We start from the raw sequence: 14,175 nt of genomic DNA, 5'->3' as shown, positions 1-14,175 counted from the left end.
GGGGGGGGGGGGGGGGGCCATGCATTTGAGATGAATAAAATGATATTAAAATTAACATGTTGAGCTTCCAGTGGTAAGGCACAGCCACAGATGACCTGTGAAGTGTACTTAACAAGAAGATATTTTAAATTGAGCCACTATGTCCTGATAGACTGTAATAGCTGGCCACAAAATCTGTTGAAGTCGTCAAAAAATGTTACACAAGCCTTGACATGAGGGTTTATTCAAACATCGGGGGGGATAAGCAAGGCGATAAGGTCAAAGGATTTACCTAATAGATTTGGATAGAGGGCTAGAGCCACATTCAGTTGTCCTGAGGAACATTTGCATGGAAATATAACCGTTAACCTGGGCTGGGCTGAGCCTTCGTTGAAACCGACCCACGCTCCACGCTCCTTTGCTATCTCCAGTCTAAACAAGTGAGATTTGATACCGCTGTTCTGCTCTGAAACAGGGGGAAAAAACAAGCCCACTGCCACAACAAAGACAGGAAATCCAGCATAGATTCCTACTTCTCTCTTTTCTCCTGCCTCTCTATACCTAACAATGCTGGTAATGGAGAGAGAACAGTGCCCGGAGCTGGCAGAGACACCTGCGACATATTTTCTCTCCCCCCCCTCACCGCCCAGCCCCCCCTCCTCCAGCCCCCGCTCTCCCCACCCCCTCGACATTAAAGTCCTTCACAGAAATCAGAATTTAATAAATCACCCCAGAGCCTGACAGAGTTTATCTCCGGGGGTCGCCTCCACTGTGCAGAGACTCACAGACAGACAAAGCCCGGCCCGATAAGATGTGAAATTAAATACAGTTAGCAGTTTGAGACAAAGGAGGGAGAGTGTCACACCGAGCTTTGTACGCCGTAAACGGCTGGCTGCTAGTCGGGGCACATACACACCCGCGCGCACACACACAAACGCCACAGAGACAGCAGGGTGATTCATTTCAGGTTTCCTCTCACATTTAGCCTCATTTGCATCATCCACTGTCAACATATCGCCTCTCCCAGATATGTTCAAGAGCTTTCATTAGACGGCCAGGGGGATGACATCCTTTTTACCCAGACGCACCATTATTAATCACTAGCTCTACTCCTATGTGGACTCATCTCCATCACGGATCAAACGCTATCTGCCTGTGTTTCCTTTCATTCAGCAGACATCCCTGACACCAGCCATCACTACGGCTAAAGGAGACTTATGGGAGTGTGTTGGGGCTCAGACGACCTTATGAATGCAGTACATAAGCGTTTACCACTGAGAGGATATAAATGTGAGGATTTGTTTGACACTGGTAGGATCTGTCAGAGCGAACCTCCGGCAGCCTAATGCGAATACAGCGCATACACCGACTGGAGGGCTCTCTAAAACAATTAGCCATACTTTTTTAAAATGGTGTCCAAGTCGCAACACGTATTGAAACCTCTGCCTGGTGTGACATAGAGGCGTGATTATAATGTTTAGATATGATTGTACGGTAATCTTCTTTTCCGTTAGCTGTGATGTCAAATTCACATCAGGATACGGCTGACCTCAGCTGTTCACTGCTGATTTTTCCCCCCTCCTCGGTAGTTAAGAGAAAGTGCAGTCAGGTTTCCAGGAAGAAGCGGTGCGGGGTGTTTAATAGGCTTAGCCTGGTCTTTGGACCTGACCTTTCCCTCTAACAATACTGAGGCCGACGGGCTCGGGCCTGCTCTGGGAACACAATGACCCGTGGGTGAGGCCTAATCTTCTCCAACTCCATTCTCTCTGCTGACCAGACGGCCTCCATCCACAGCCTCTCTGTTGCTCCAACTGATGTCTTCCTGCTGAGACAACAGTGCCAAGGAGCTGTCAACAGGCCTGGCCCGGCACGGCCCCCACTGGGCCTCTCACGCAGAGCCCTTCAGGGTCCGCAGGCACCGACACTCCGCGCTCAAACTACGAGTGTTGCGCCGTAGAATGCGGAGAATGATAGGAATGCTGGGTGCCATCATGCATCCTGATAACATTCTGCATCTAAGAGCCTGATTAGCGGTCTCCCTATCCAGCCTATATATGGATGCGACTGAAAAAAAGGGGCTGCTGGGTATTGTAGGCCTGTCATTACAATGCGACACCTTGTCATTTCAAACAACCTGATCCTGAACCTCCCAAGTCACACATAATCTACAGCTACAAATCGTGTCACAGAGCCCATATTGTTGCGGAACGATCATAGAAGAATATTATCTGCATGCATCGAGCAGCTGAGCAATTTGGAGCATTAGGACTGTGTTTCCTAAAGGCCTCAGAGCAACTACAGCTCCGACACTAAAGATTAACCAAGTGCTATTAATAGAAGTGTAATGTGGACTCGAGATCTTACAGCCACACAAGCATTGTATTGGGAAGCTTGGCCATGCCTCAGCTTGGTTTGGACTGTCTAATCATGCATTTTAAAAGGCCTTCTCGGGGACAGCATCAATTGAAATAATATTAGCCTATCTGGCATGCAACAACAAGAATAGCAAGTGGCACAGCTGCGTAAAAGGTTTCTTTGTCAAGGACTTATATAATGTAATGAGCAACACACATAGAGTAAATGCATGCATGCACACACACACACTCAAGGGCCTGGTCACAGATGACTATGAATACCTTTATACAAAGCCCATTGCTGTGGCAAGAGGATATCAGATAGAGAGAGGAAGAAATAAAGAAATGCCTCAGACCCTAAATGTATCCATTGTTGCATTACTAACTTCACAACAGTTTGATCTGTACAGGCACTGAAAAGGCAGTTGTGAGAACACTTCATTCTTTTCCAAATGTTTTGTTTTGTCCTGTTTTTTTTCCGTTGAAATGATAGACTGTGAAAGGTTGTTCTTTCTTCTCCGTGCGAGGGAGTAAACTATACAAAGAGATGTTTGATCTCTGAAATCCGATCTGTATTTCTAGCATTGTCTCCCGTTCCTACTGTGGCATCTTAAAGGTCAGGAGTGAAAGGCCATTTGATAACTACAGAAAGACCTTTTGGCTTTATTACACTGCCTTTCATCTCCTTTCCTGCGGAGGTTAAAACAAAGCATTGCATCCTTTGAAAAGGAAAGGATAAAATGGATCGCTTTGGAGCCTCAAGCCTTTTTTTTGTCACTGGGGGAAGTCTGGCATCCAACGTACAAGGAACAATCTAGTGGGATATGTTTCCCAGAAAGAAGAGTCTTCTCAGGCAGAATTAGCATATGTCCTCTCAACCTTCTACCAAACCTCTCAATGAGACCCTGAAATCCTATTGAGATATTATTACCACTTAAACAGGGCATTACACAAAACATCCTAGGGATGCACGTACACACAGGCAAAAACACACACTCGCACACACACACTCGCACACACAATCGCAGCTCAATGACACCCACTTCCCCTGAATATTCTTTTCTTTTTAATGGTAACCTTGGGAGACGGACTGCACCGGCGCGACACTTAACAGCCACTAGTCTGAGAAAAATGTTTTTGATATGCTTGTGTCATTTAATCATCCACATTCTGCCGAGGCTGTGCAGGACAATTTTGCAGGATATTAACTCCCAACTAAACCCTGGCTTGTATCATTTGTGGGGCCAGTCAAGCAGGAGTCCCAGGAGGAGCAGAGACTTCCTCCTCACAGTCGTAGTAATCTAGGCTTCACTGGGCACACACACACACACACACGCACACACACACACACGGACAAACACACAGCTAATAGACAGGTAGAATGAACCATAAAAGAATAAAGGAATCAAGAGATGTTTGGCACTATTGAAGTCCCTTTCTGACAATCACAATAGTAAAGGGATGAGTGTATTTGTGCTTTGGGTGATCAAGTAACAACGATGATACAGGCAATAATGCAGTACAATAATGAGTACTAGAAAATGGCTTTGCGTGTGCTGTAGATATATATACTTACAGACAGCAAAATTACTTCCTTTTCTTTTATATTCCGACACCAAAGTTAGAGATTGAAGAGCATTCGTAAAAATGTCACTTCAACGTGATCCATTTGGACAGCTCACATTGCTTAATGGGGTAGGAAATTCATTTTTTTTCTGCTGTGGAACAGACATAGTGGATGATGTGATTCTATGCAAAATATATGAAGCCATTACCAGAAAAATGCATGAGTTTCAATAGTTAGAGGGGGAAAAAAGTATCTCATAGCACGGAGGCTATCCCTATTCTTTACCAGGGAGCTTCACACACACACAATGCAAAAGACAGCAATGGCAACTGATGAAAACCATTTCTGTTCCATCACAAAGAACTAGGTCACCCTCTCATAATTGTCAATCATGCAATAAATCTCTCTGTGGCACAAATGAATACTGCATTGGAAATGAGACAAAGCTTATTGGCATGCTATGTCAGCTTGACTCAATTCATCCTCCTTTTCACACAAGACCATTCATATGTGAAGTTGTGTGAGGGTGTCTCTCTCTCTTTCACACTCTCCCTCTTCCTCCCTCTCTCTCTCTCTCTCAGTCTCTCACACACACTTGAACAGACGCAAACACACACACACACAACACACACACACTCACACACCCATCACGCTCCTAATGTGAAAGTCACACAGGGTTAATGTATGTGGACAGACCATTTCAGCCAAGGGGCGCTTTATTATCATAACCATGTTTATTTCCATAAAGAACATGTCTCACTGTATTTTCTGCACTACTGTGGAATTACTAGGAAAACATCTACTAACTGTTACAACACATTGCTTTCAAGGCATTAGCACATGCATGGACGGCGCTTGACAGCTTTAGATCACGGTTAAACTGATTCCTATCACACATAAACTTCATTTCTGTTCAGCGATTTCTTTGTTTACAACATTCAGTTAGAGACAGTTTTTTTTTCCCATAAAGCAGAAGTGAGCGGCACCCATGTTTTTAACCCACAAAATTGAATCCCTCCGTCTCCTGACTTTTCTGCTAACCTCATAGCATACCAGGTGTACAGTGGCCTGTTTCCTGCTATCTGATTGGCCAGGAGCGTTGGCTTGACACAGCACTACGGCTCCCTCCACAGAGGTTTGTGTCACGTCTCTGAGGACCCGACTGTCACTCTTTAAGAGGAGGGTAATAATAGCCGGGCGCCACAGCAAGTGGTGGCACAGGCGATTTTAAAGAAACATCAGGGAGACGGTGACATTTGAGTCTGCGAGGAGAGAAACCCAAGCGCTGCAACCAATAAAGACTCCCACCGATATTCTCACTAGGCTTAGAGAGAGAGAGAGAGGGGGACAGGGAGAGAGAGAGAGGGCGAAAGGGAGAGAGAGAGATGTCAGTGTTAGATGAAAATGTGTTGACCTGGTGATATTGATACCCTGCTCATAACCTCTACAGGTGTGCGATGCCGTCAGGAAGCAGCTCTGGGTGTGGCTATCTCTATGGAAAACAGCCAGAATTGCAGACCTTATCATTTTACAGTATATCGCACAGGCTGCCTTGTTTACTTTGAAATGCTGACAGCTGAAATGATTTGGTATTGAAAAATCGCAGCTACTCCCCAAATAATACATTTAATACTGTGCGTAGTGGTTGATCCCTTTTTGTTTACTTTTAACATTAACCTTCATGAACAACAAGTATGGCATCAGGTAGCTGAAGCCACTAGAAACGACTTTCACTGTCATAAAATATATACTGTTTTTATTTGATGCTGGACACATTATAACTCGTCTAAATAGTACATTTTTCTTACTATTCTAATTTGAGAAATGTTCATTTATAAATGCCCTACAGATCAATCACTGAATTTTAAATTAGCAGATTTAGCATGAATACGGTATTTTTTTTTTTTTTTTCATAATTTTAAAGACAGAGCAGGTACAATCTGCCAATCTATATCCAACACTGTTGCTATATGATCTATAATTTTATTAAGAGAACAATCTAACTCAGTAATTTACCAATTAAAGAAAATGTAGCACATTGTTGCAGTACACCAATGTTCCAAGATTCAGTGAAACTGAGATGTGGCTGAGAAAAAAATTAATAAAAAGTGACTTTGACAGCAGCACTGACTGTTGGCACAGTCATTATACAACAATATTGGTTTAACTTTCAACAGCATTAAATTCAAACCATTTATTTAATTTATAATTTCTCTTTACAGTCTAATTGATGCCTATCTGGATCAAACATTGCAGTCTCTGAAACTCCAAAACCAAGCAGAGCAGAGCAGTTAGCCTGCTGCCTCAACAGGAAGGCGTCCCTATGACATTTAGGCACATTGTTAGCTATGACTCAATGCAACAAATTGATTGAATAAACTGTTTCTGGTGTCTGGGTGAATTCCGTCTTCACATAAATAGCTTTGGGGGCCTTTTCTTGGTTTTTCGTCAGAAGGTATTGACTGAGCAGATGCTTTGAACAGCCATAGAATGTGCTGCTAGTCTCAAGTGTCATTAGCTTCAGGGCTTTTCCAGCTAGCGCCAGGTAAAGATTAGATAACAATCAGCCCTTTAATAGATACTGTTGGAGGCACTGGAGCCATTCCTGTGCTGCGCCGTTCCTCTGAAGCTAACAACAGAAGAAGAGAGAGGGGAAACCGATGTCATTTCCTCCCTGGTTTGTCGTCTGTGATGTACCACTGAGCGCAGGGAGAACCAGGCTTGTTGTTAAATTACATGTAACCATTGGCCTTAACTAGTGTCAGTAAATAATGCGATTTTTCCAAAGGCAGCCGCCTGTTGTTCTGATGGGTAAATCCTTACGCAGGCGAGTGTGTGTGTGTGTGTGTGTGTGTGTGTGTGTGTGTGTGTGTGTGTGTGTGTGTGTGTGTGGTTCAGCAATTCCAATTCCAATTCGAAAAGTCCAATTTGAAGTATGGATTGTATTAGCTATAAATGCACTGGATGACATTTGAGCAGTCAATCAGATACAAATTTGATTATTTTGGTAATAAAAGTGTTCAACAATAACATAACAGAGCCTTTCAATGCATCTATTTTTCCAGCAGTCATCTGTCATAAAAAGATCTCATGGCAAACTTTTCATCTAACATATGTCTTTGAATTGCTTGACATAGGCCAAATATTCTCTTTAGTACTTCAAAAAGAGAAATAGCAGCAAAGAGATGGAATGTGTTTCCTTACTTTTTACTAAAATAAAGAAAATGTTCGAATAACGTGAAGTGCATTACTTCATTGAAATTCCAAAAGTACAAGGGGCTTTTTGTTGGATGACATTCCTTTCTTATTATACTCCAATTATTGAGGAGGAGTCCCTTGTATTGGGTAGAGAGCTCCAAAAACATTGATACTGGAGGAATAACATCTGCGTGTTTACTCAGGAGAAGATTCATCCCTGATAGCCTCCACGAAAATGAAGAGGGGGAGAAAAAACAAGTGGAGGAAATTTGTGGAATCCCATCTGAGATTGCTTCCCTGATGGATTCCTTTTCCTGTCAGCTCAGACGAGAAATGAAGCCGGGGAAAATTAACTCCTGATACAGCTACGCCGAATTAGACAGAGGAGGAAAAAAAAACCTACACACTTTTTAAGGATTCCAGCCTTGTCATTTTCAATTTTCTGCTCTTTGGACATGCTTGTATTCAGATTCCCCAACATCTATTCGCCATATCAATCCTAATTAGACAATCTGGGCCCACGAAGGATGGGAGCGGAGTTATTTGCATAATTTAATCATAAATACTCAGTGATACATATTTCCAAATGCATTTGTACAATTATCTTTTCATCCTTGGGGCAAAAGTATTAATATGATTAGGCAATAATTCTTTAAAAAAGGGGGGAAAATAGGAAACCAGCAAGTGTGCACTCTTTTTAAACTCCAGCTTTGGGCTATATGAAAAATTAATTAATTTCTGAGGAAAATCAATTTCTCTATGTGACCATATTAGACAGAGCCAGGCAAGGGCCTGCATTCCTTCTCCAATCAGGAAATCTCATCTGCTCCCTCTAACTTCTGTCAGTAGCATTTAACATCCTGGTACGAGCACCAGTGACTTCCGCCATGCTCCCTAAATGTGCTGTAATGTGAAGGAGCCCGTGAGTAAAGACAAGCTACAGAGAACCGACTGGGGAAGGAAGAGCACAGAAATCAGAATGACCCAAAATCCATCGCTGGCCTGTCAGGCAATCAGTCTCAGGTGCAAAATCATCAGGCAAAATCACTGTTAACAAATCTGGTTTAATATGCTAGATAATTCATATTGACAGATGGATTTTAAACTGCTTAAGTCTGTTGTCTATAAAAATCACCCCAATATATCTTTCATGGTTGGTTAAAATAGTAAAAATAGGTCATTTGAATGTATTGATGAACGGAAAGATAGTAGAAGTAGCCCAAAATTCATTGGTAATTCTATTGCTGATGGCCATCCAGTAAAGGCATGCAAATAAGATGGGAGCTTGTACAACTAATGCATCCAACAGGCAAATTAACAATACAGGCCTCTTTGCCATGCAAATAGCCTCTAAGTCCACAAATGATATTAGACAATGTTAAGCAAAGCCTCTTTAACAAGTGGAATCTGTGGTTTCAACAGCCTGGTTTCAGCTTTAATGTAAGCTATAAAAAAAATACTGCGTATGATCTTGAAAAAATGTAAGAAAATTAATGTTACTTTTGTGCAGTGAGTTAGTGTCAGGATTATTCTAAAAAAAAAAAAAAGAATTGTTTTAATTTGCACTTGTTCCAACTGAATGAATGTCAAGTCAATAAAGCAATTGTGATTTCAAGGAGACTCTATTTGTTTGCAAAAAACACCTTGCCGCCATCTGCCAACTGCACAGTTGATTTGAGCACATGTACTGTACCTAATCAAATTTAGCAGAGCCCCTCTGACGGATTGAAAACGTAAAGAGAGAACTTCAAAATGTTTTTTTTTTCCTTTAATACAGAAACAACACACAATATAAGTGCCAATTTGACTTTCAAGAAAGTACTTGAATAAATTTGGGTTTTTAAACAGCTTTGTACACCATCATCTCTCTCTGTCTCTCTCTCTGTCTGTCTCTCTCTCCCTCTCTCTCTAATCAGGCATCTGTCACTCTGTTTTTGAAGTTATTATCGCCCAAGCTCCCTCTTGGATGTGGTTGCTGGGTGACGGGTATCTTAGCACCCACTCTGACTGGGAATGATTTGAATGGAATCCAGAAATCTCCCCTGAGTACCTGTAAACACATCCGTGCCTTGTAGAAAACAAATATATTATAAGAGAGCTCAGCAGAGGAGAGGAGGGAGAGAGACAAGCTGGCACCCTCAGTGGCAGCTCACACTGAGCGCTAAACAAAACAATTACCGTCATTTGCAAATATGTGTGTTTAGGCATAAACACTCTTGAAATAAGAACAAGAGAGGTGATGGCTCTCATAACACACACCGTCATATCAGTATCAATTAGACATATTTGTTGAACCAAAAGCCGTTTCCCTGTGACCTGTCACTCGTAACATTTCAGAGTAAGTTCTGTCTGACTGAAACGAGGGGGGAAATCTATTTAAGAAGGGCATGTAAGTGAAAAGCCGTCCCATTCCCAGTGGTGGGACATTGTCTGGGGCGTGTGGTTAACCTTCAGGGGTAGACAATGATTGTCAATTAACTGCTGCATTTCTGCGCCCCAGCACCGGATAGCCTGCCTCCACAAAGCGCACCAATGAGAGATATGCGATATCTCCGCACCGCCCCCCATGTTATAATAACCTTTCACAGAGTTCAAGTGTCACACGGCAATAAGAACCTTCTCCATCCCACCGCAGGGAAAATGAAAAGGAAAACAAGTAGCTGGAACAGAGGGCTCCTGGAGGGCTCCTGGAGGGCCAGAGTCATAATGTAGGGGAGATTACTGAACCTGGATCAGTCTGGGAGCGAGGGGAAACACTGCTAATCTGGCCTGAGAGTCCTTAAGAAAATGAAGGGGCCAAGAATGACTATATCCCCAGTATCTATGAAGATGAACAATAATTACTGTAATTACTGTGTCTCTTTTTAGGCAAAGTACTCATACCTTGAAACAATGAAACAATGTAAAAGGAAGGCTTCAAAGGGAATTCTCATTTCTACTTGCACCTCCAAAATACAAGAAAAAAAAAAATCTCCAACATTCCTGAAAAAGCACTGTTTTCCATTTTATGTCTTCAAAAAGTGTTACCCTAAAGTAAGCATAGTGGGGAACAATTTGGCTAGCGCCTGTTTTTGTCTGCATCAAAACTAAAACAGCGGGATGCGGCGGTGCTCTGTGATGCTATTCACATTCACACTGTGTGTAAAATGAGAGTGGTGTTGTTTTAACACAATAGACCCTGAGAGGAAAAAAACGGCATGTGAAATAGTGAGACCCATTGTACAGGAGTATTATTCGCCTCATTGTTATCGCTCCGCCACTGTATAAAAAGAGTAAAGCGACATTGTGGTATTAGGGCAAGATGAAAAGCTGAACTATCTCGGGCAGCAGACTGCTGTTGTGTAACCTGAGTGGGTTAACTGGTGCACTGAGATACTTTTTATCTGACAATAAGTCGCTACAAAACGGAACATCGACTTAGGAGAGGGAACTCGTTTTAGCCTACAGGGCAACCTGTGTCCTGTTTACTGAGACTGATCATTTTGTCAACAGCAATTCAATGACAGACAGTGTAAAGCACACATCCCAGCAAATAAAATCAACTCTTTCTAAGTAACAGAAGCCTCTTATCCAGCGGATGCCTCACTGTTCCATGATGTAATTCTCCAAATGGGGCAGGCAGGCAGGCAGGCGGGCAGGCGGGCAGGCCGGGTCTGAGTGATTGATTTCAGCCCAACACCGGGAGAACCTGGCTGCTTTCAGAGACAATTACAGTCCTGTCCATGTGCCCGTAATAGCCCAGCACTTTAGCGTCATTAAAGCGACGCGAGGCACTGCATTATCCTTTAACCCCATCGCTGGCCATCCCCCCATTGACAACCCGGGGAGTTCAACCACACACTCCGTCACCTGGAGCCCCACACCAGGCTGCAGAGGAGGAACACTCCACAGTACATTCAGCTCGCTGCTCTCTCTATATATGAAGAAGAAAGCAAAGGGGGGGACTTTGCTCCCTTCATGCTCAATGTAAATGATGCTTAAGCACCAAAGTGCACAGGTGAGTTGTTGAGACAATTGCTATTGGAATGGAAATATGAAGCTGCAGCATAGTTATGATGATGTATGTATGTGTGTGTGTGTGTGTGTGTGTGTGTGTGTGTGTATGATGGTTATTTCTAGGCAAGCATAAAGAAAATGGGATCTGTGTTTATTGACAGCAAATAGGCTAGTACTGTACCAGTAGGAGAAATAAATGAACTACAAGAGAAGAAAGCATTAGAAAATATGTTTCATCTTAATGATTCCTACATCATTCTTTTAATCACTTTTAATCAGCACATTTGTAATAGCTTCATGGTTTGTTGCTGTCTTCCTCAAAATGTTTTGGGGAATGTTTGATTTGGGCTTTTCTGAGTAGGTTTGATAGTGTACTTTGCAGATAAGACAATTACTTTTATAAAAAAAAATATTATCAAGTTAACTTCATCATATAAGTGTAATAAGTATAAGTATATAATGTATATGTATATCTATGTGATACAGACAAACAATTCTCTGTTTGCAATTTGGGTAGGTGTATGTGTGTGTGTGTGTGTGTGTGTGTGTGTGTGTGGGTGTGTGCATGCATGCACGCGCGTGCTTGTGGAATGCATGCATGCTTGCATGTTGGTGTATATACAGTATGTGGACTTGAGCATATGTGCGCACACGTGCATGAAATACCACAGAACTAAGTTTAATTACACAGTACAATTTACCCGAAAGCTGCATGTTTTTACCTGAGACTACCATGTGACTATTAAAATGGTTATTGCTATTCTCCACTGATGTGAGTCTTTCCATCATATTTGCATTTCCAGCTCATTTCTGGGTAGGGGATCAATATGGAATCAATCATAGTGACAGGTAAGATGGCAAATTTGACCAGGCTGAACCATCCTGTGAGGCTGAGCAATACATCAAAGCATATGAGCAACAGGACACTAAAAATGGCTTTTAATCAAATATTGATCTCCACTTAAATCACTCCATTTAAACCCAGATAAAGCTTAAAAAATTCAGTTAAATAATCTAAGGTAATGCATTAATTTTCACTTGTGTAGTTGCTCACCCCCAACTGTATAATAATTTCATTAGATTATTGAAATCAAGTTTACATACACAAGGCTGTTTGATTGAGGTATAGCACCATATGCATGTCTGATAATTATTTCTGGCATTTATGTAAAATTGTCTCTTAACAGAAACTCTACTACTGTGTAGCTTGTAGAGTATAACCTAAAAAACTGTCCTGGCTATCAGTGTCAAGGAAACAATTACTACAAAATAATCATTATGTGTGATCTAATGCTACTTAAATGTGCTAATTCTGATAATCTACGATTTCTTGTTTACTTTTTGAAAAGCAAAGTTATCGTAATTGAAATGATGTTGCCCCGTGGCAAGGGCATATAACAAGGCATAACCTAGTTTTATTTCAAAGTCGTTTAAAAATAAAGTAGAGCTAATAGTTGCCTTAAATTAGAGTGGAATTATCGAAAAGCATGGTTCACGGAGAGGATGACAGTTTTCGCTCTGGGGCTCTTGTTTCTGAAATTGTCTTTGTAATGGCAGGTCCACCTGAAGTTTATTCAACAACACTGTGAAGCTCAGTAGAGGTGTAGCCTAGGTTATTGATTCATTTGTTCTGGGCAGGCAGGCTATCCATCATGGCACAGCTTTGCACTACACGTGTTAAAAACTTTCTCTAAACTTTTTCTCTGACGACGCGCGCTGGCCTCGTCCCATCCAACAGGCAACCACGAGCACATGCTTGGATGTTTGCGTGCACTTGACACGCGCACACACACACATACACATACACACACGTACACACACTATAACGAGAAATTATGAAATTATGCTTCTATAGTGTAATCATATCCCTTGAACCACTTATATGAAAAAGGAAAAATGTCTCCCCCTTTCTTGCTCCTGCGCCTTTACGCACGGCCGGGCGTAAAGACATTTAAACCAAAAGAGAGAGAGAGAGGGGGTCTCCACTAACCTCGCGTTGGTGCAATCGTTGTAGAGAGTCTCGAAGTCTTTTCTGGAGATGAGTTTACAGCGGTTCACCCCGGGCTGGATGGCGCCGAGCCCTCTGAGGATGCGGACCTGCTCCACATTGCACACCACCGGCGTGATCTCCAGCCGCTTCAGCTTGGTGTAGACCGTGTGCAGTCCGCCGACCAGGTGCTTCAGGAACAGGTCGAAAGCCTGAGGAAGGCAGATGAGCTCGCAGCCGTCCACGGTGAAAGACGCCACTTTGGCACCGCGCAACTCGACCATCTTGCACTCGTTGTTCTGCGGAGTGTTCTCAACAGGCGACGGGGTCGAGTACACGGGTTTACTGGGGGGTAGAGCCCCGGTCGGGGTCGGGATGCCCGGGCTGCTGGTGCCGAGAAGCTCCGATCGGAACAGGTTCTGTCCGGGTCCGGGTGGGGGGGCCAGGGATGGAGATGGAGATGAAGTTGCCGACGGCGGGGACGTCGTCGCGGAGGGAGTCGAGATCGGAGGCGGTGGGACCAGAGGAGTTGGTGGGATCAGAGCAGCCGGTACGGCCATGGTCACCTACAGGAGGGGGAAGAGAGTAGCCGAAGTTCAAAGTATAAAACCCAGCCTGCCGAGAAACCCCTAAATGAAAGAATCCACGGGAGTTTAGCTCCTCAGATAAGTTGGGAAGTAAAAAGAGATGCTGAAAAAGGCGTGTTGAGTGAGGGTTTTGGGGGGGCTGTGAGCGGCGGGACAATGATCAAAGATAGGAGGAGGAATGACAGGAGGAAAATGAGCTGAAAAGTGCAGCTCCGCTCTGTGGATGAGTTGTTGTTGTCACACGGTACAGAGAGGGAGGAGCTAGGGGACAGTGGAAGCCTTTGAAGAACAGATAACTGGGCTATAGGCTACTGAAATGTTACAGGTCTGTTACAGTGTTGTATTGTTTCATATAAGAGAAATTAGGTTATATTGAATCATAGTTAAGTAAAAGTATATTTGCTATCCTGTGGTCAAAATAAACACGGAGTCATCAGCTGTATCTAAAATTCAATTTAGTGATGTGATGGCCTATTACCTAATTTACAGTACTAACCACACTTTTAA

General features: G+C 42.9%; 1 protein-coding gene across 1 annotated transcript in view; it reads right to left on the bottom strand.

Annotated features, from left to right (window-relative positions):
* Positions 1-13,975, bottom strand: part of dachd (dachshund d) — a 91,799-nt gene extending 77,824 nt beyond the window's left edge. The window contains exon 1 of the mRNA XM_078286023.1: positions 13,085-13,975. Within this exon, the coding sequence (XP_078142149.1) occupies positions 13,085-13,641 (557 nt within the window). The 5' untranslated portion in view covers positions 13,642-13,975. The remainder of the gene's footprint in view (positions 1-13,084) is intronic.
* Positions 13,976-14,175: the final 200 nt, after the last annotated feature.

The sequence above is a fragment of the Centroberyx gerrardi genome, chromosome 10 (genome assembly GCF_048128805.1).
Source record: "Centroberyx gerrardi isolate f3 chromosome 10, fCenGer3.hap1.cur.20231027, whole genome shotgun sequence".
NCBI classification, from domain to species: Eukaryota; Metazoa; Chordata; class Actinopteri; order Beryciformes; family Berycidae; genus Centroberyx; species Centroberyx gerrardi.
This window is presented reverse-complemented; position numbering and strand designations above follow the sequence as displayed.